This window comes from Limtongia smithiae, assembly GCF_038497785.1.
Source record: "Limtongia smithiae strain NRRL Y-17922 unplaced genomic scaffold V1518scaffold_3, whole genome shotgun sequence".
NCBI classification, from domain to species: domain Eukaryota; kingdom Fungi; phylum Ascomycota; class Lipomycetes; order Lipomycetales; family Lipomycetaceae; genus Limtongia; species Limtongia smithiae.
The window spans coordinates 190,180-207,067 of NW_027117624.1; the positions used below are offsets into that span (position 1 = coordinate 190,180).

Consider the following 16,888-nt stretch of genomic DNA (forward strand, 5'->3'; position numbering starts at 1 on the left):
AAGCGCAGCGCAGAGCCACCGCAGGAGCCCCGGCGTCGGTGGCGCTGAGAAGAGAACCCAAAAACAGACGCATCTTTCGCGGTCGTTTCTTGTTCTTTCTCTTTCTCGCAGTTTCGCGGCCGTCCGAGTTTCGCCCCGTTCCGCTTCCGCTGCTGGCGCACCTTCGTCGTCTGCAGACACGACCGTTGCTGCTCGCTCTTCGCTCGCGTCCTCCTCCTCCTCCACCTTCGTCATTCACGGCCTCGGCCTCTCTTCCTCCTTCTCCTTCCCCTCCCTCTTCGTCGTCCGTAGGCAGAGCCCCGGCGCACTGCACACAGCCGGCACTTCCGTCCCAGCATGGTCGTTCAGACATGGCGGCCTGACTCCCAGCCCACCCTCTCCTTCGACGCCAAGGTAGCCCGCAACACGGCCGCCTACTTGGCCGACGGCAATAACGGCCTCACAGTATGTTACCTGTGTTGCGAGTTCTTTCGTTTCTACATTTTTTTCTCTCTCTTGAGTTCTCTGTATCTTCCATCTTTCTGCTTGTTTGATTCGCCACCGGGACATGCGCCGGCAGGGTCATCGTCTTGTCGACGGCAGCTCGTCGCGCGGTGGCAGCGCCGTGGCGGTGATCTTTGCTTGCCGCGTACACCTTCTCGCAACGCCGTCTACCACCCCCGCATTGCTTTTTATCTTGTTTTCTGTCTACCGTTCGCGCTCCGCCGCGACTTTATGTGCTCGCAGCGGCTTACGATTGCGGATGTTGGAATCACACTTCGCAGGGGTGGTGTGGCGCGGACCAGGCGCAAATCTGGCGCAGCGTGGCGCATGGTCTCGTGCGGCGTATAAACCTTAATGTTCTAGATCTCGGATTCCGCTCGGCTTGCCCTCTAGGTTTATCCGAAGAACAGACACTGACAGCAATGCCATCTAGGTCTCTTATCACAACAATGAGGATGTTTCCCGATACCACTTTGTACGTAGGCTTGTTGCTGATGATGGTGATAACACAATGGCTTACAATTGCCAGGGCACACGCCATCCGATGAAGCCGTTCCGGCTCATGCTGACGGATCATCTTGTGCTCGGCTACGGCATGCATGAGAAGATGGATTTCTACAAGACTCGGCGCGCAACCGAGGCCGAAATTCTGCAGTTTCACTCCGAGGACTATATCGACTTTCTGCAGCGCGTGACGCCGGAGAACAAGAACGAGTTCGAGTCGGTGTGGACAAAGTTCAACATCGGCGACGACTGTCCCATCTTTGACGGCATCTACAACTACTGTAGTATATACGCCGGCGGGTCGTTGGACGCGTCGCGGAAACTTATTGCAGGACAGTCTGATATTGCAATCAATTGGTCCGGTGGGCTGCATCACGCCAAGAAGTTTGAGGCTTCTGGGTTTTGCTATGTCAATGACATCGTTCTCGGCATCCTCAACCTTCTGCGCTACCATCCTCGAGTGCTCTATATCGACATTGATCTGCACCACGGCGACGGCGTGCAGGAGGCATTTTATTCGACAGATCGGGTGATGACTCTGTCATTCCACAAGTACAACGGTGAGTTCTTCCCGGGCACAGGCAACTTTGAGGAAATTGGCACTGGGCTCGGAACACATCACTCTCTCAATGTGCCACTACGCGATGGCATTGACGATGAGTCTTACATTCAGCTTTTCAAGAGCATTGTCGATCCGGTGATCAACGCATACCGACCATCGGCTATTGTCCTGCAATGCGGAGCGGACTCGCTAGGCGGCGACCGACTGGGGTGCTTTAACCTGAACATCCGAGCCCACGGCGAGTGCGTGCGTTTTGTGAAGTCGTTTCATTTGCCAATGATGGTCGTCGGCGGCGGCGGCTACACCCCGCGCAACGTGTCGCGCGCGTGGGCGTACGAGACGTCGGTGCTACTGAACCTGGAGCTGGACTCGCGGCTGCCACAGCAGATCCCGTTTTTAAACTATTTCGGCCCCGATTTCAGTCTTCACCCGAACCTGGGTGGCAAGATTGATAACCGCAACACCAAGAAATACCTCGATGGCGTGCGCCAGCGGGTGCTTGAGCAGCTGCGGTTCCTGAACGGCGCGCCTAGCGTGCAGATGCAGGTCGCGCCGCCGGACATACAGGGATTCCTCGACGACGAGGAGGAGCGCATGCGGGAGGAGCACGAGGCGAAGCACGAGGGCCGCACGGCGATGGAGAAGGAGGCCAAGGACCGCGCGCGGCCGGGAGAGCTGTACGCGTGAGTGTAAATAGGTGGTGTACGACGACGAGACTTTTGTACTTAGTAGTGCCGGCGCGTCGGTTGTGTCTGTTTTGTACCATACAGGAGTCAAGGAGGGGATTTTTATTTTTTTTGAATCGCGCTAGGTGGGGTTTGAAAACGATCGCCGGCGGCCAGGCTGCCCCGCACTCCACCGCTCCTACTTCAAGATCGCCGTCCGCGCACGCGCGCACTTTCCTCAACTCCCACCCACCCACACATCCCGCTCACAACAGACATGGCCGTTCCAGACTCCGACATCACGAGCGAAATGGACTACATGCCGGTCACACGCTCTTCATACGGCGAGATGCTCTCGCGTCTCGCAGTGACGCCGTATCCGGCGTGGGGTTTCGCTGCTTCATGTGAGTAGCCTTGTCAACGGCGAGCTGAGACAGAACGTGTTTTGGCTGACAACGCTACGTGGCCAGTGTTTGCGACGACACCGCATGCGTACAGACTGCCGCTGTACACGCCGCGGCCGTTGAGCTGCATGGGCTTTGGAACTGCGATGGCTCTTGGAGGTGGGTTGAAGGTGCGGGTGCGGAGGAGCAGCAGTGGCTTGGGCTGACCGCCTGCGCAGGATACATAATTCTCGACGACGACCCCATCAACGGCGCAGGCTTCGCTTCCGGTAAGCAGCACACGCGATCTTTTAGTGCAACGACAGGGACGCTAACAGGCCGCAGCGTGGAGCATACTGTACTGCATGGCCAACGGACGGCGCGGGATCACGCAGCTGAAGCCGTGGCCAGCTATGCTGAGTCTCGGCGCCGCTGCCAACGCACTTGTATACGGGCGGGAGTTCTTCTTCCCGGACTCCGAGCGGACAAAGTTGTGAGGGCGGCGGCGAAGGAGGCTCTTTGGGCTGTAAGCAATAAACCAACCAATTTAAGATGCGCGGGGGACCGGCGCGGCTGCGATTACGTCACGGGTCTGTGTAACTGCCCAGTCGGGCAGGTGACCTGCCCGACTGGGCAGGTTGGGAGCAGGGGGCGGCGCCCAAACTCTGCTGCGGCAGCCACGACGACGCATCACGACCGCACACGACTGCGTCTGTCAGTGCCACCGCAACCCGCCTCCGCCTCCTCGTTCGCCCTTTCTCCTCGCCCTCCAGCACGCACCCTGACGCTGCCTGTGCCGCGCCGACTCCGGTCGCTGAGCTCCGCTGTCGCTGTCGTCGTCGCCGGTCGTGACTTCGTGCGCAGACCCGCTTCTGCTTGCACCGCTGCCCCAAGCTCCACCTCTGCACGAGCAAAGATGATGCACCTCGTCTTTGCCGTCTCCTCGTCCACACGCGTACGCCGCGTTGCGCTTCTCAGCGTTGCGGCGCTTGTGCTGCCTGCGCTGTTCTTTGCTGGCATTGTGGGCGCAGACGGCACCGCTGCGGATTACTTCGTCCCCACACTGCCCGGTGCACCGGCCGGCATCGTCATGCCGCACATGTACGCTGGGTGAGTCCACTTGTTCCTTGGTTACTATCACGACACGGCCACTGACAAGCGCAGGCACATTGAAATCAATCCCGAGCACAATGGCAATATGTTCTTCTGGATGTGCGAGAACGAGCACATCGCCGAGAAGCCGCGCACCATCATCTGGCTTAACGGCGGACCAGGATGCTCGTCGATGGACGGCGCCGCCATCGAGCTCGGCCCATTCCGCGTCGCCGAGGGCGGTCATCTATATCTCAATGAGGGCCGCTGGAATCAATATGCGAACGTGCTGTTCGTCGACAACCCGCTCGGCACGGGCTTCAGCTACGTGGACACCGACAGCTACGTGCACGAGCTCGACGAGATGGCGGCAGATTTCCTAAAGTTCATGGACAAGTTTTTTGCGATCTTTCCACAGTATTTCACTGAGGATCTGTACATCGCCGGCGAGTCGTACGCGGGCATGTACATCCCCTACATCGCTGATGCGATCCTCGCGCGCAACGCAAACGCCACCACCACCGGCGCCGCGGCGTACCCCCTCAAGGGCATCATGCTCGGCAACTCATGGGTTGATCCCGTGCGCCAGTACTTGTCGTACCTGCCTTACGCGTACTCCATGAACCTGCTGCAGGGCGGCACTCCCGCGGCCGCGCGCGTAGAAGCGCAGGTTACAAAGTGTGTTAACAAGATCCAGGAAGGCGGACCCGTGATCGAGATCGAGACGTGCGAGGAGGTGCTCGATATTATCCTCGAGGTGTCCCAGGACAAATCGCAGCCAAACAAGAAGTACTGCCACAACATGTACGATGTGCGCAAGTTCGACACGTATCCCGCGTGCGGCGGTAACTGGCCGGACGATCTCGTGTACGTGACGCCGTATCTTCGCACACAAGCGGTTATCGACGCGTTGCACGTCAACCCGGACAAGAAGACCGGCTGGACCGAATGTTCCGGCGCGGTATCGCGGGCGTTTAGCGCGCACAACTCTCGGCCTGCAATTGAGTTGCTCCCAGGCATCCTGGAGCAGATCCCCGTGCTCATGTTCAACGGCGACCAGGACATGATTTGCAACCATCTCGGAAACGAGGACTTTATCAGCCAGATGAAGTTCAACGGCGGTCTCGGCTTCGAGGAGACTCCCGGCGGCACATGGGCGCCGCGGGAGGAGTGGACGCTGGACAACGAGGCTGTGGGTCTATACCAGGCCGCGCGCAACCTCACTTACGTGTTGATCTACAACGCATCGCACATGGTACCCGTCGACCAGCCGTTGGCGGTGCGGGACATGATGCACCGGTTCATCGGGCTCGACTACAACTTCCCCGGCGTGACGCCGCCACAGAGCTCTGTCGGCGGTAACTCAACTGCTCCCGGAACAGGCGATGGTAGCGAAGGCGACAGTTCCCGCGAGGGCGACAACAGCGACGACGACGAGGCGCAGAAGAAGATCAAGGACGCGACGCGCGCGGCGTACTTCCGCGCCGGCGAGCTTGCGCTGATCATTGTCGCCCTTGCCGCAGCCGGATTCGCCGTTTTTGTGATTTATCAGCGACGGCAGGATGGTCGCCGCGGATACCGCACCGTGGGCTTCGCAAAGCAGGACCAGGTGCTGCGGATGGAAGATGGTAGCGGTGGGAGCAGTAGTAGCACCGACGTGCTTTCGCGGGAGTCGAATGAGCTGGACGAGCTGGTCGTTGAGAGTCCGATTGTCACCTCGGACGAGATCGAGCGGCGAATAATGTTTGATGCTAGCAGTGCGCACAACGATGCCAGGCGCGTGAGCACAGATTCCGCATCGACGCGCGCCGATGAGGAGGATGAAGAGGCTACCGGGAGCACCGCGCTGATGAAGCATGGCGACGCAGGCGACGCAGGCGACGTTGGCATGCAAGGTCGCGGCGCGCGATAGTCGCTTGCCTAGTGCAACAGCTTGCTGTTGACCTGCTCTGAAAGTAAAAAAAATTGCATGACGGTGTGTTGATCTGTGTAATGATGACGAATAGTCTTGTTCATGTGCTTGTATGCTTAAATGTTTCGTTTTGTTTAGTTTTATTATGTTTTGTTTTGGGAGGCACGCATAGCGAGCCTACGGACCGGCCGGACATATGTATTCAGTAGCCACGTGCTTAACCGAAATAGAAAGGGCAACCTAGATGGACACTGCGGTGCTGCGGTGCTGCGCTGCCGAACCCAGAATCGTGCGATAGGCGAAGCGCGCGGGAAAATTTAGGGTTTCTGCGCTGCTAGCAAAATCCCAATGACCAACTCATCTCTTCGCAGCGTAATCCGTCTTCGCCTCCCCCCTCCATCTCCGTCCTCCCGCAGCGCGAGCACCCGGTCACCGGCCCAACCCACACCGCCACCCGCGACGGTCTGCAGTCCTCTTGCTCCGCCTCGTGGGCGCCGCAAGCAAACGCGGTGTGTGACAGCAGCTACGGCGAAGTGAATTGCACGCGACCGCACACTTTTCAACCCCCCCCCGTGGACCCTCCCCCCGAGGGGGCATAGAGCAAACGGCGGTCCCTAACTACGAGACGACGGCCTTGACAACGACTCTTTTGCGGAAATAATTTCACTACAAGTATGCGCGTGCGGAGCTCGGGTTGAGAGTTCGTGCACGATAAAGCCAGGGCTGTATCGCTACTGCAGTGGCTGCTTCGGGCCGCGGGACGACTTTCCGTTACACCGTCGCACCTCAGGTCAATCCCCTCCCTGCCGCTAAGGAGGAGCCCTTACGGCTCAGATAGAGATATAGCGTGATATTTCCGCTTTATGCACAAGGATTTGGCATGTTGCAGTCGCAGCAAGTCGAGACACATATGGTGGAGACGCACACGGTGCGGAGCGAGAAAGTGTGCCCTACTGAGACGGACGCGGCCGCATCGGCATTAACCACCGTTTCTCCTCGCGAAGGTGCGTTCGTTTGTGAGAGCACTACGGTTGTGTTTGCGGAGCTGACATTTGCGATTGCAGAATACGCCGTCCCGGAGAACTTCTCGATGGTCGTCCCCGGCATATTCCGGAGCTCTTTTCCGCACGCTGAGAATTTTGCATACCTCCGCTTACTCGGCCTCAAGAGCGTGCTCGTGCTGGTGCCCGAGCCATACCCCACCGAAAATGCCGAATTTCTCCGCGACAACAAAATCCGGCTTTTCCAAGTCGGCATGTCCGGCAACAAAGAGCCCTTTGTCAACGTCGCGGACGACCTCATCACGACTGCACTCGTGATCGCGATGAACCCGGAGAACCAGCCGATTCTGATCCACTGCAACCGCGGTAAGCACCGCACGGGGTGCGTGGTCGGGTGCATGCGCAAGCTGCAGGACTGGAGTTTGACTATGATCTTTGACGAGTACCGGCGCCACGCGCATCCAAAGATTCGCCCGCTGGATCAGCAGTTTATCGAGCTATACGATGAGCGCGAGATCTATTTAATCGGACGTGTCTACGGCTGGATCCCAATCGCATGGCGGCCAACTGCGGATAAGGCGGGAGTGCGGAGCGGCGGTCACGGTGTAGGCGTCGGGTCGTCGTCATCGGCATCGTACCAGCGCACTATCTCCGCCAGCTACAACGACGCTGCGGTAATCGCTACGGCAGAAAATCACAACCACGAAGACCAGAATGAGGACGGTCACGATTACGAATACAACCACAACGAGAACGACATTGACACGCGGATTCTAAAGCGGATGGCCGCGCCGCCGTCCGCACCTACCGTGCCGGTACCGTCGTCGGCCACATATCCGCGTTCTGGACAGCCGTCGCAAGCGTCGTCAACCCGCAAGAAGCTATTCAAAGCGAGCAACGAGCGTTACGCCACTTTCACAGCGTGAGACAACCTGCACACACGCAGACGTGGCACATAGTGCAAGCTTGCAACTCTAATCACATTTTGTACAGTACAGTATACAGTATATAGTTTTACGGATGTTCTTCTTCGCTTTGCTATGGCATAACTACACAAAGTATATATTATCTCTTGTTTTGGGAGAGTGGTTTTGTTAGGGGGTTTTTCTATTTTCTTTCTGCTACTTCTATCTACTAGTGAGGTAATTATATGATCATACTGACGTTTATGAGAATCTACGATTAGGCATTTCCATACTGCAGGCTTTATTCAAACATTCAACAATTTTTGTTCCACCACTGAAGCATAATGACAAAAATACGCCCTATACGACCAATCTAGAAATACAAACAAACAGCAGTGGTTTTGACAGCGCAGTTAGTGTGGCGCGACCGTAACGATTAGTATATAGGTTACCTAATTTCCCGATATTACATCCCATTCCAGTTTACACGAAAAAAAACACAAAACAAATGAATGATAAGTTCCTAATGCTTTCCACGAAGAGTCATCACATGCGCTACTGGCCCGGCTGGAGGCGCGGGTGAGGCCGAGGCGACAGGCGACGGGGCTTGCTCAGGCACCGCGGACACTTCTTCCTCCGGCGGCTGCACCTGTGGCTGCTCGGGATTATCGAGATCGAGCTGCTTCCGGCGCAGCATAATCGGCCCGTGTAGTCTGTCGTGGCGGATATCAAGATCCTTGCGCAGCCGCGGCTCGCGCACGCCTTTGTTACTCAGCCACGCGTGCAGCTCGTCGATCTCCGCGGTGTCGTCGTAAAACCCCCACTCGTTCAGACCGTCGAGCCTGCAATCGGCATCGACCTCGAGGTTCTTACGCTCCGTGAAGCTCAGCTCGCCGTACACAGACTTTCCTTCTTTGATGAACACCTCGTGATCTTCCTCTGACGGACCTTGCACCCACAAGCGGCCCATGTGGTATGACTCCTTTCCAGAGCTAGCGGTGATCAGCGGTAGACCATTATTTTCAAACCACCAGTACCGGTTGAAAAACCGATCGGTGCCGATTGGCCGGATACGTTGACAGTCAAGCACGCGTAACTCGACCTCAGCCTGCTTCAGCGCAGCAAGACACTTCTGTATGCCCTTCTGTGCGGTCTCGATACCCAACGCAATGCGCTTCTCCTGTGCATCGCACTTGGCCTTGGCCTCAACCTTCTCGCGGCTCATACGGTTGCGCAGCTTCGCCTTGCCAACTTCCTTGTCCTCGCTCGCAGCGGCGGCGGCAGCAGCGGCTTCTTCCTTGGCTTGTGACCGCATCTCCGAGCGCTCTTCTTCAAGAACACGGACTTGCTCGATGTATGATTTGTGCTCCTTGTGAGTTTCGAGACGCTCACGGCGGATGCGGGTGCTCTCCTCCATGCAAAACTCGATGCGTTCGCGCAGCACAATGGAGTCGCCAACAAGACGAATGAGAATCGACAGCACACGCAGCTTCATCGCAATATCCAGCGCAGCGTAGCGCGTGCGCGCAGTCTCCATAGTCGCAGACATGTTGAGCGGTGCGCAAAAGTTGATGACTTTCTCGCACAGCTCGTGCCAATCCGGCACATACTCGACGTCATTGAGCAGGCCAAGAATAATCACCTCAAGACCGCCGTTGGCAAACAGCCTCCGCTGCAGGCGCTCCTTCCAGCCGCCGCTGCGCCAACGTGTAATCTCCTTTAGACGGTTCGTCCGTTTGGCCTCCTGGTTGTCGACGCCGGGCGACCGGGACTTGGAGTCAGCGCTGCTAGCTTCGTCGTCCTCCATCTCGTCATCGGCGTCTGGGAGGTGGGTTTCGCGAGTTGCCGGCAGAGCGATAAGATAATCAGCCGAGCTGGTGCCGATCATGAGCTTCAGTAGAGCGCAGTGAATAGAGACGAATAGGTCGTAAGCTTCGCCCGAGCCAGGCTTGCCGTATCTCAGAGAGAGCAAGAACTCGTCATAGTTGACCGACCCGATCTGAAGAGTTTGACAGAACATGTTGAGGAAAACCCAGGTCTCGAGTGAGAGACCGACATGTTCCTGTGGAAGGCAGTGTTCGACCTTAAGCGGTGGTCGCATGATTGGCGGATCCATGAGCGGAATAATGTCGAGATCTTCATTGGAAGGTGGTCGCTTGGAAACCTCCTTCTTCACAGGTTCTCGCTCCTTGCGAACAGGATCCTCCTTGATATTGACTATTCGCGAGCGATCATTTTGGACCGCGATACGCTTCTTGAGCTTGCGGGCCTGCTGAACGGCGACATCGGCCTCGGAATAGCCGCCGTTCTTGATGAGGTGGGGAGGAACGGCGGTGGGGATGCGATATTTTTGAGCGTATTTCGGCTTGACTAGCCACGGCGCGCCGGACCAGGGCTCACGAGAGATTGTGTTCTTCATAAAAGTGCGCAGCATACTTTTGGAGAAGCGCTTGCGATCACGCGTGAGCTGGGTGCCGTCAACGATGTCCTCCATGCCCTCGCGGCCGTGGCCGACCATCTCGACGCGGTATTTCGCGTAGGCGGGAGTGACCTCGCCGTTGGGGAGCCGGATGGCGTTGAACTGAGTCTTCTCGCGGATGAGGACTTCAACCTTGTCGTTGTTGATAGTGGCGAACGCGTACTCGCCGGGATAGAAGTCGGTGCTGAAGGCCTCGTAAACTTCGTCAACCAGGTGGTCGAGGCGCGATGTGGTGGAAAATTGGAGGCGACGAAGAACCGGGTCCTTGAGCGCGTCGGGGAAGACCTCGTCAACCTCGCGGGCCTCAGCGGTCTCGGACTCAAGGGCTTCGAAAAAGGAGAGGTTTGAGTGGCCGGTAATCTCACAGATGAAGCGGCGCTGATTGTAGAAATCCATCCGGCGGAGATATTCGTCGTAGTCGAAGAAGTACTCGCCGGTCTGCTTGATGTACCAGACGTCGGGCGGAGCGGGAGATTGGGTGTCGGAGGAGGAGGAGTCGGTGGCGTCGCCGACGGGCGCAGCAGGGGGGCCGAGGAACCGAACGGCCTTGCGCTTGAACAGGACCTGGAGCGGGAGTTAGCGAGCTTGGCGGGGACGGCAGGGACGGCCGCGGGGAATACTGGGGAAGCCGCCCACTCACCATGGCAGGGGGGTGGCGACGGGGGTGGTGGTGCGGATGACGCGGCGGGGAGGAGGAGCGGGGCAGGGAGCAAGGACGGGCGGGAGGAGGGGATAATAAGAGCGGAGCGGGCAAGGCTGGGCGCCTTCTTCAGTTTGCGCGCCGGCGCCGACCGCGCGCGCCGCACGCGCCGCACTGCACGTGACCCGCCTCCTGCTCCGTGCGGCGCGACGCTGCGAGCCCGACACCCACTCCCGTCCCCGCGACTGCTTCTCCCCATTCTGCGCCGCCCACGCGGCCGTTTCGCGCGCTGCGACCACCGTCCGGCTCGCAGCGGCAGCGGGAATGTTTACGAGTGACAGCTTATCTGTGTACAGGCTGTCGTGCCGATACGGCGCGCCTGGGCGGGCGCGCTTGCGCCGGTCCCCCGTGTCCGTTGTTTACCAGTGAACGGACTGCCATCTCCGTATCGCCAACGCGTCCTTCCCAGACACCACCCGCTGCAGCACGCGTATTTAGCATTACCAGTGAATTTAACCCAGTTCTCATTAACAGTTAGCCAATATCCATAGATACACGTATTCGCAGCAACGCCATATGCACACGCGCGCCCTCGTTCGCTCCTTCTACACTTTCGTTCTCGTTCTCTACCCACCCCGGGTCAAGCCCTCTTTCGACTCGATATGAATCCCCCGCAATTTATCCTCGACCTTCAAAAACTCATCCGCCGCGCTGGCTGAGCCGGCTGTACGCGCACTCACGCCTTCGTCTCCCGCACCGGCGTCAGCACCCCCGGTGTCAGCAGCAGCAGCAGCCACTGCTGCTGCGCTGACGTCCTCACATCCGCACTGGTACCGCTCCGCAATCGTGTTGCAGTCAAAGGTGTCTTTCCCTAGCCGCGCGTTCACCTGGTTGTGTACATGGCAACCCCACTGCGATGCCGCTATCCTGCTCGATGTCTGCGGTGGGAAGGTCTTTAGCAACTTTTGGAAGTGCGCAGCGCACTCTCCACACGGGTACACGCGAGAAAACAGGTATATATATGACGATAGTGCCTCTCGCTCTTCGGCCGTCGGCCTTTCCGGATACCGTGCCAATATCGTGTGTAACAGCTTCCACGACGCCCGGCCGAGCTCAGCCTTGATCGTTTCGTTGCCCAAGTGCGGCATGATCGGACCGCCTTGCGACAGCTTCTGTGAGCTCACCGGCACGGGACCTTGCAGTGGATCGTAGTCGCTCGCGTCCGCGATGTCGTGCACACTGTTCATTCGCACCGAGTCTAGGCTGTCGTTGCCACTGTCTGTCCGGTCCTCGCTTGCCTTCAGTATCACCGGTCGTGACCCGCGTGCCTTGCCATCTCTTCCGTATGCGTCCACTTCCCGCGACCGCGATGGAGTCAGTGTTAGAGTAAATAGTACGATTGCCGCAATCAAAGCTATCACCGTCACCAGTGGTCGTCGCGCCAATGCTGTCTTCGCCATTTTTCGGTATTGTCTGTAGTTCGTGATTCTGTGGTCTTCGGGACGTGTAGCCTCGAAAATTTATGTCCTGATACGTCTGTGGCACTCACTTATATTGAGCTCTAGGTGTGCTGCATGTGCTCTCGTGCTCTCTGTCGACTCGGTCCTCGATGCCACGACACTAGCCGGCATTTAACAGTCCAAGTTCCAGCCTCCCAGCGCCACGCCACTTCCTGTGGCGCGGTCTCCGCTCCCCTCTTACGCCACACCTCGAGTACGCACACCATCTTATTATCACCCTTGTCGGGTGCTATCTACCAGCCGATCTAACTGCGTGACGACGGACATACTGCGTGGTGACATGAAAACTTCATTTGTAGCTATCATACAGTGCGGTCCTTATATTGTAGGTTCAGGACTTCGCTCTCACCGCTCCTCCGCGGTTCCATTACTTCCGCTACTTCCAGGCAACAAGGAATGCCGCATCAAGGTCCGCCGTTTGATCTCGTTCCATGTGGCTGGCAGAGATCCGCCGCTTAATACCGACGATGATCCAACAGAGTCTTCTCCTGCGGCATCCTCGTCATCCTCTCCGCTGTCACTTGCCGCGTGCCTGCCGGACGCATTGCTCGCCTCGTCGTGGCTTTCCTCGTGTGCCCGCTCATCCGGTTTCTCTAGCTCCGGCTTGTAGTCCTCTGTTGCGCCATGCACTGGCACATGTTGCATCACGTCAGTCTCCTCCGCGAGCAGGATATCATCCTCCACGAGCTCTGCGTTGCGCACCCACCTTCGCCGACGCGTATATTTTCCGAACGCATCCTCCTTTGACGGCTTCTTCCAAGTGTTGTCGTAGTACAGCCAGCCATCCTCATCTCCATTGGCCTCGTCCACACGCCATGTCTCGTCGACCCACTGCCATCGCATGCCCGTGCCCTCCGCGTCCGGCAGTGTAAACTCGTCTGGTGACGGGCACTCATTCAAGAATTCGTCTGTCCATGCTGTCCGTTCATATGCAAGCAAGTTCGCCGTCCAGCCAATACCGAGCCACTTTCTCTGGTTCTCGTACACGATGTACGTGAACCGGACGGCATCGTTGTGATGCTGCGCTTCGTGAGCCCCGAACGAACCTTTCCTCGATCCTTCGTCCGCATTCTTGCCAGCAGCTGTAGTTGCTTGTCCAGCCACAGTTGTACCTGCACCCGCAGTCGTCCCCGCTCCCGCTGCTGCAACTGCCGCCGCCACTGCCGCCGCTGTTCCTCGTGAACCGCCAATAGCGCCCCCAGGTCCTCCCGCCGCGGGTGGCACCGCGCCCGACATAGCTCTGTGGCGTCGCGAGAAATCAAGTCCAGTGAGATAAAATATTGCTAAGCGAGCGGTCCGGGATCGCCATAGTAGTGTGCGCGTGACTCGCGCCGGCAGCGAATGATATGTCAGCACGAACACGCCTGCCAGCAACAGCATTATGCGTGGCCTCAGAATATAGACTGTCATGATAATATATCCCGGTGTGAGAAACAATGTTGTGAAAAGCAGCCGTGTGATATCCCGAGTTGTGAGTGACAACGTTGTGATTGGCGCAAATAGCATGTCGAGTCTGGTTGTAAGTGTGGACAATGTGTGGATGATCGCGTCCAGCGTCGGGTGCATTTCCTGCTCCTTATCCATAGCTGTGTGTAGATACACATAGCCCGCGACGCCCCCGACGGCCAGTAAATGACCCGCGTAGCGCACGAGGAATTCCCAGTGTAGTACGATCGCAGCCCATCCCGCGACAACGAGGAACGATGTCCATACATCCCCAGACGTCCACGTGAGCACCGCGGCTGCCTTGTCTGCAGCGAGAATATACGGATACGCCAGTGATAGCGCGCGTGTGACGGTCGGCGGCGTCTGTGCCAGCAACGGGGATGTCTGGTGAATATGCGACGAATCGGGCGCCACGAATGTCGCGTAAGTCTGTGCGGAGGTAAGCCCGATCAAAGGGGCACTGGTGCCGGCGGAAGGCTGCTTTCCACCGTCTAGATACGGCCCCGCCTGCGCAACCTGGACAGCCACAGTTGGCGAGCCGGCAGCGGCGGCCGGTGCGGTCGGCATCGAAGCTGATGAGGAGGAGGACGGCATGCTCATTAACCACGGCGTGTCAAACGCGGCCATACAGCAGCATGCATACGCGGCCCTCTGCTAAAATTTCGGCGGCAAGGCTGAAGGCGGTTGCTGGCGACCGTGTGGGGAATTTGAGACCTCGGTGCTGGAACTGCCCTCGTGCGGGTTGACTATCGGCGACTTTGGCGATGCGCGGGCCGAGATGGCGGCCGTCAGTGATACTCAGCACGCGTCGACGTCATGCTCCTCGCGCCTCCTCAACCTTCAAGACTTCCGCTTCCAGCTTGGTGACGTCCTGCAGCAAGTTATGAACTTGACCGCGGTAGGAAACATGGCATCTCGATATAGACGCCCAGCGCCTCCGCTGGTGAGACTTACGGAGGCGGAGGTCAATCGAGCGAAGCCACCCTCGTCGCCCCCAGCTCTAGCAAGAGAGCAGCTCGAAGAGCAGAACAGCAGCACATTGGTTGACGTGCTGCGTGTCTTCACGACCGTCGTTATCATCAATTTTTTACTCTCGTACTACATCACCGACACATTTTTCTGGGGTCAGGACTCGCTATTACTGCGGCCTCGATATCTGCAGCTGCTATTTTTACGCGGAGTGCATTCAACTCCGCTCCCTTCTACAATCCACTCAGCACTCATCAAATACACCCCTTCTCTATCACTCGCATCCTCTCCGATTTTTGCATTTCAATATCCACGGATTTTCAACGAAGCTGAGCTAGCGCTATATAATGGCTCAGACAGATCTCTCCCTGTTTTCCTCGCCATCAACGGCTCAGTGTTCGATGTGTCCGAGTCGCGGCTCACCTACGGCCCGGGGGGTCCATACCACCATTTCGCCGGTCGCGACGCTACGCGCGCGTTCGTAACTGGATGCTTCACATCTGACCTCACTCACGATATGCGCGGACTTGATCCAGAAACATCTTCAAAGGACGTTGCTGGCTGGGAGTCGTTCTTCCGCAATAGCAAGAAGTACTGGTACATCGGCGAGGTAGAGCATCCGCCCATCACCGGCCCCGTTCCAGGGCCCTGTCAAAAGGCAAAATACAGAAAGGTTCACTAGCATGCAATACCATGTACATATTTTACAATTATGTATGCTACAAATTTATATCGTTGTATGCTCAAGCCGTGACTTGCCATGCTTTCGAACCTGCCTGTCCATGTGGTCCCGCACATGGTGACATCCTGCCAAAGCTCCCGCCATGATCGACTCGAGTCTGTCAAACTGAACCTTGCTCTCAAGTTGCATCAGCGAGATGTTGCTGGATTTTCCGATCGTAGCTAGCGTCATGAATGGCATATCGCCCTCCTCAAGTCTGTTCAGGTCTATGATCATGTCAGTACTTTTGATCGTGCAAAGCAGTACACGCAAAACGTACCTAATAAGATCTCTTTATCATAAACGCCAGCAGTGCAGGCACAAACATAATCATACATCGGCACACCAGCATCGACAAGTGCAAGGGACGCCGCGTTCACACACGCCTGCAGCACGCCGCCGTCCTGCGCAAGTACGTGCAGTGCAATCTCTATCCGCGACTTCGGATGCAGCTGTCGCAGTATCGCTCCTTCAAACACATGTTGAATCGTAAGCGCAAGTTCTTGCATGCGCGAGTCGTTTCCACGTTTCCGTCGCTCCATTGTGCTGAACGGCGCAACCACAACTTTTACATCAATCGTGGCCTTTCCGCTGCTACCTCCGCCGTTACCACTACTACCACTGGCATTTGTACCAGAACCGCCTCCGCTGCTGAGATCGAAACCCCGTCGCTGGCCTGGTTCGCCTGGTCCAAAGACATTACATATGACTTTGGTGTTGCCTTGCTCAACGACTGACGATCCGTCCGACAGCACCGGATGTGTGTTTAGAGCGCATTTAAATTGCCGTAGTTCATTCCATCGTCGTCCATCTGTGAAAAACACATGTTAGCCGTCAAGTCCAGACAAACTCAGACACATCTCTATCTCGGCCAGGCGAGAGAACACAGGACTGGAGTAGTACCTAACCGCAAGCCTTCCGGGGAGTATATTTCTGGCCGACCTGACTGTATACCATGTTAATCGTCAGAAACCCAGAATACAGATCAAAAATTTCGGCTCACCATGCTGACGTAGTTCGCTCTCCTTATTCCACGGTCCCGAGTTCGCGGTTCATATGCGACCAAGCTCATCGCAAATGGAATTTTGAAATAAATTTCAAATGTTATTTTTTGTGCTAGTTACCCGGAATTTCTTGACTTACAGCGCCATCTGACCCTCCGTGGTAAGGTGGAAGAAACTGTTTTCAATAAGTTGGCTCGATGGTTTAGTGGTATAATTCTCGCTTAGGGCCTTACACTCTAAGTTATATTGCGAGAGGTCCCGGGTTCAATTCCCGGTTGAGCCCTCTTTTTGCCTAATTTTTATAATTCACGTGCAGACTTTGATTTTACTGCAACTCGTATATCGCCATGTGAAGCATTGTGGGATCCTCAACTAATCTCGACCAGGAAAGAGCGTGTCTAGTTGTGCTGAGAAGCAAACAGGACAAGTCCTGTCGCGAGCAGGCAAGTGCAAAATTCGTTTAGAAGTCTCTGGGATGTCGGAAATTGGAAATGACGTTTGGCGCTAGCGGGTGCACCGCGCTCAGAGATGCTCTTGGAAGTGGAAGGCTGCAATATTCAGGGTTCGCACTGCAGTCGCACCGCCGCAATTGCTAGCGCGCT

The 16,888-nt window shown here is 56.9% G+C and overlaps 9 protein-coding genes across 9 annotated transcripts; 5 read left to right on the forward strand and 4 right to left on the reverse strand.

The window, feature by feature from the left end:
- V1518DRAFT_194549 (uncharacterized protein) lies at nt 1–2,491 on the forward strand. The gene is made up of 2 exons (XM_066900880.1): nt 1–444; nt 917–2,491. The coding sequence occupies exons 1-2, from the start codon at nt 337–339 to the stop codon at nt 2,234–2,236; spliced, it is 1,428 nt and encodes a 475-aa protein (XP_066760549.1). The 5' UTR covers nt 1–336; the 3' UTR covers nt 2,237–2,491.
- On the forward strand, nt 2,492–3,094 carry V1518DRAFT_426060 (uncharacterized protein; the record flags this gene model as incomplete). The annotated part of the gene is made up of 4 exons (XM_066905964.1): nt 2,492–2,618; nt 2,685–2,777; nt 2,837–2,887; nt 2,943–3,094. 4 exons carry the CDS (start codon nt 2,492–2,494, stop codon nt 3,092–3,094), a joined length of 423 nt encoding a protein of 140 aa, XP_066760550.1.
- Nucleotides 3,095–3,296: 202 nt separating this feature from the next.
- On the forward strand, nt 3,297–5,848 carry V1518DRAFT_391729 (Alpha/Beta hydrolase protein). Its single transcript, XM_066901766.1, has 2 exons — nt 3,297–3,707; nt 3,762–5,848. Exons 1-2 carry the CDS (start codon nt 3,514–3,516, stop codon nt 5,599–5,601), a joined length of 2,034 nt encoding a protein of 677 aa, XP_066760551.1. The 5' UTR covers nt 3,297–3,513; the 3' UTR covers nt 5,602–5,848.
- Nucleotides 5,849–5,994: 146 nt separating this feature from the next.
- On the forward strand, nt 5,995–7,996 carry V1518DRAFT_413131 (tyrosine phosphatase family-domain-containing protein). The gene is made up of 2 exons (XM_066903240.1): nt 5,995–6,605; nt 6,666–7,996. The coding sequence occupies exons 1-2, from the start codon at nt 6,482–6,484 to the stop codon at nt 7,526–7,528; spliced, it is 987 nt and encodes a 328-aa protein (XP_066760552.1). The 5' UTR covers nt 5,995–6,481; the 3' UTR covers nt 7,529–7,996.
- On the reverse strand, nt 7,796–10,697 carry V1518DRAFT_413132 (ATP-utilizing chromatin assembly and remodelling N-terminal-domain-containing protein). The gene is made up of 2 exons (XM_066903241.1): nt 10,627–10,697; nt 7,796–10,550 (listed from the first exon to the last, which is right to left on the reverse strand). The coding sequence occupies exons 1-2, from the start codon at nt 10,627–10,629 to the stop codon at nt 8,031–8,033; spliced, it is 2,523 nt and encodes an 840-aa protein (XP_066760553.1). The 5' UTR covers nt 10,630–10,697; the 3' UTR covers nt 7,796–8,030.
- Nucleotides 10,698–11,105: 408 nt separating this feature from the next.
- On the reverse strand, nt 11,106–12,325 carry V1518DRAFT_413135 (ERV/ALR sulfhydryl oxidase domain-containing protein). Its single transcript, XM_066903242.1, has one exon. It carries the CDS (start codon nt 12,084–12,086, stop codon nt 11,253–11,255), a length of 834 nt encoding a protein of 277 aa, XP_066760554.1. The 5' UTR covers nt 12,087–12,325; the 3' UTR covers nt 11,106–11,252.
- Nucleotides 12,326–12,415: 90 nt separating this feature from the next.
- On the reverse strand, nt 12,416–14,436 carry V1518DRAFT_413136 (integral peroxisomal membrane peroxin-domain-containing protein). Its single transcript, XM_066903243.1, has 2 exons — nt 12,853–14,436; nt 12,416–12,775 (listed from the first exon to the last, which is right to left on the reverse strand). Exons 1-2 carry the CDS (start codon nt 14,217–14,219, stop codon nt 12,727–12,729), a joined length of 1,416 nt encoding a protein of 471 aa, XP_066760555.1. The 5' UTR covers nt 14,220–14,436; the 3' UTR covers nt 12,416–12,726.
- V1518DRAFT_413138 (cytochrome b5-like heme/steroid binding domain-containing protein) lies at nt 14,411–15,573 on the forward strand. Its single transcript, XM_066903244.1, has one exon. The coding sequence runs from the start codon at nt 14,476–14,478 to the stop codon at nt 15,241–15,243; it is 768 nt and encodes a 255-aa protein (XP_066760556.1). The 5' UTR covers nt 14,411–14,475; the 3' UTR covers nt 15,244–15,573.
- Nucleotides 15,236–16,353, reverse strand: V1518DRAFT_413140 (ribosomal protein S5 domain 2-type protein). Its single transcript, XM_066903245.1, has 4 exons — nt 16,286–16,353; nt 16,186–16,228; nt 15,563–16,093; nt 15,236–15,509 (listed from the first exon to the last, which is right to left on the reverse strand). Exons 1-4 carry the CDS (start codon nt 16,286–16,288, stop codon nt 15,289–15,291), a joined length of 798 nt encoding a protein of 265 aa, XP_066760557.1. The 5' UTR covers nt 16,289–16,353; the 3' UTR covers nt 15,236–15,288.
- Nucleotides 16,354–16,888: the final 535 nt, after the last annotated feature.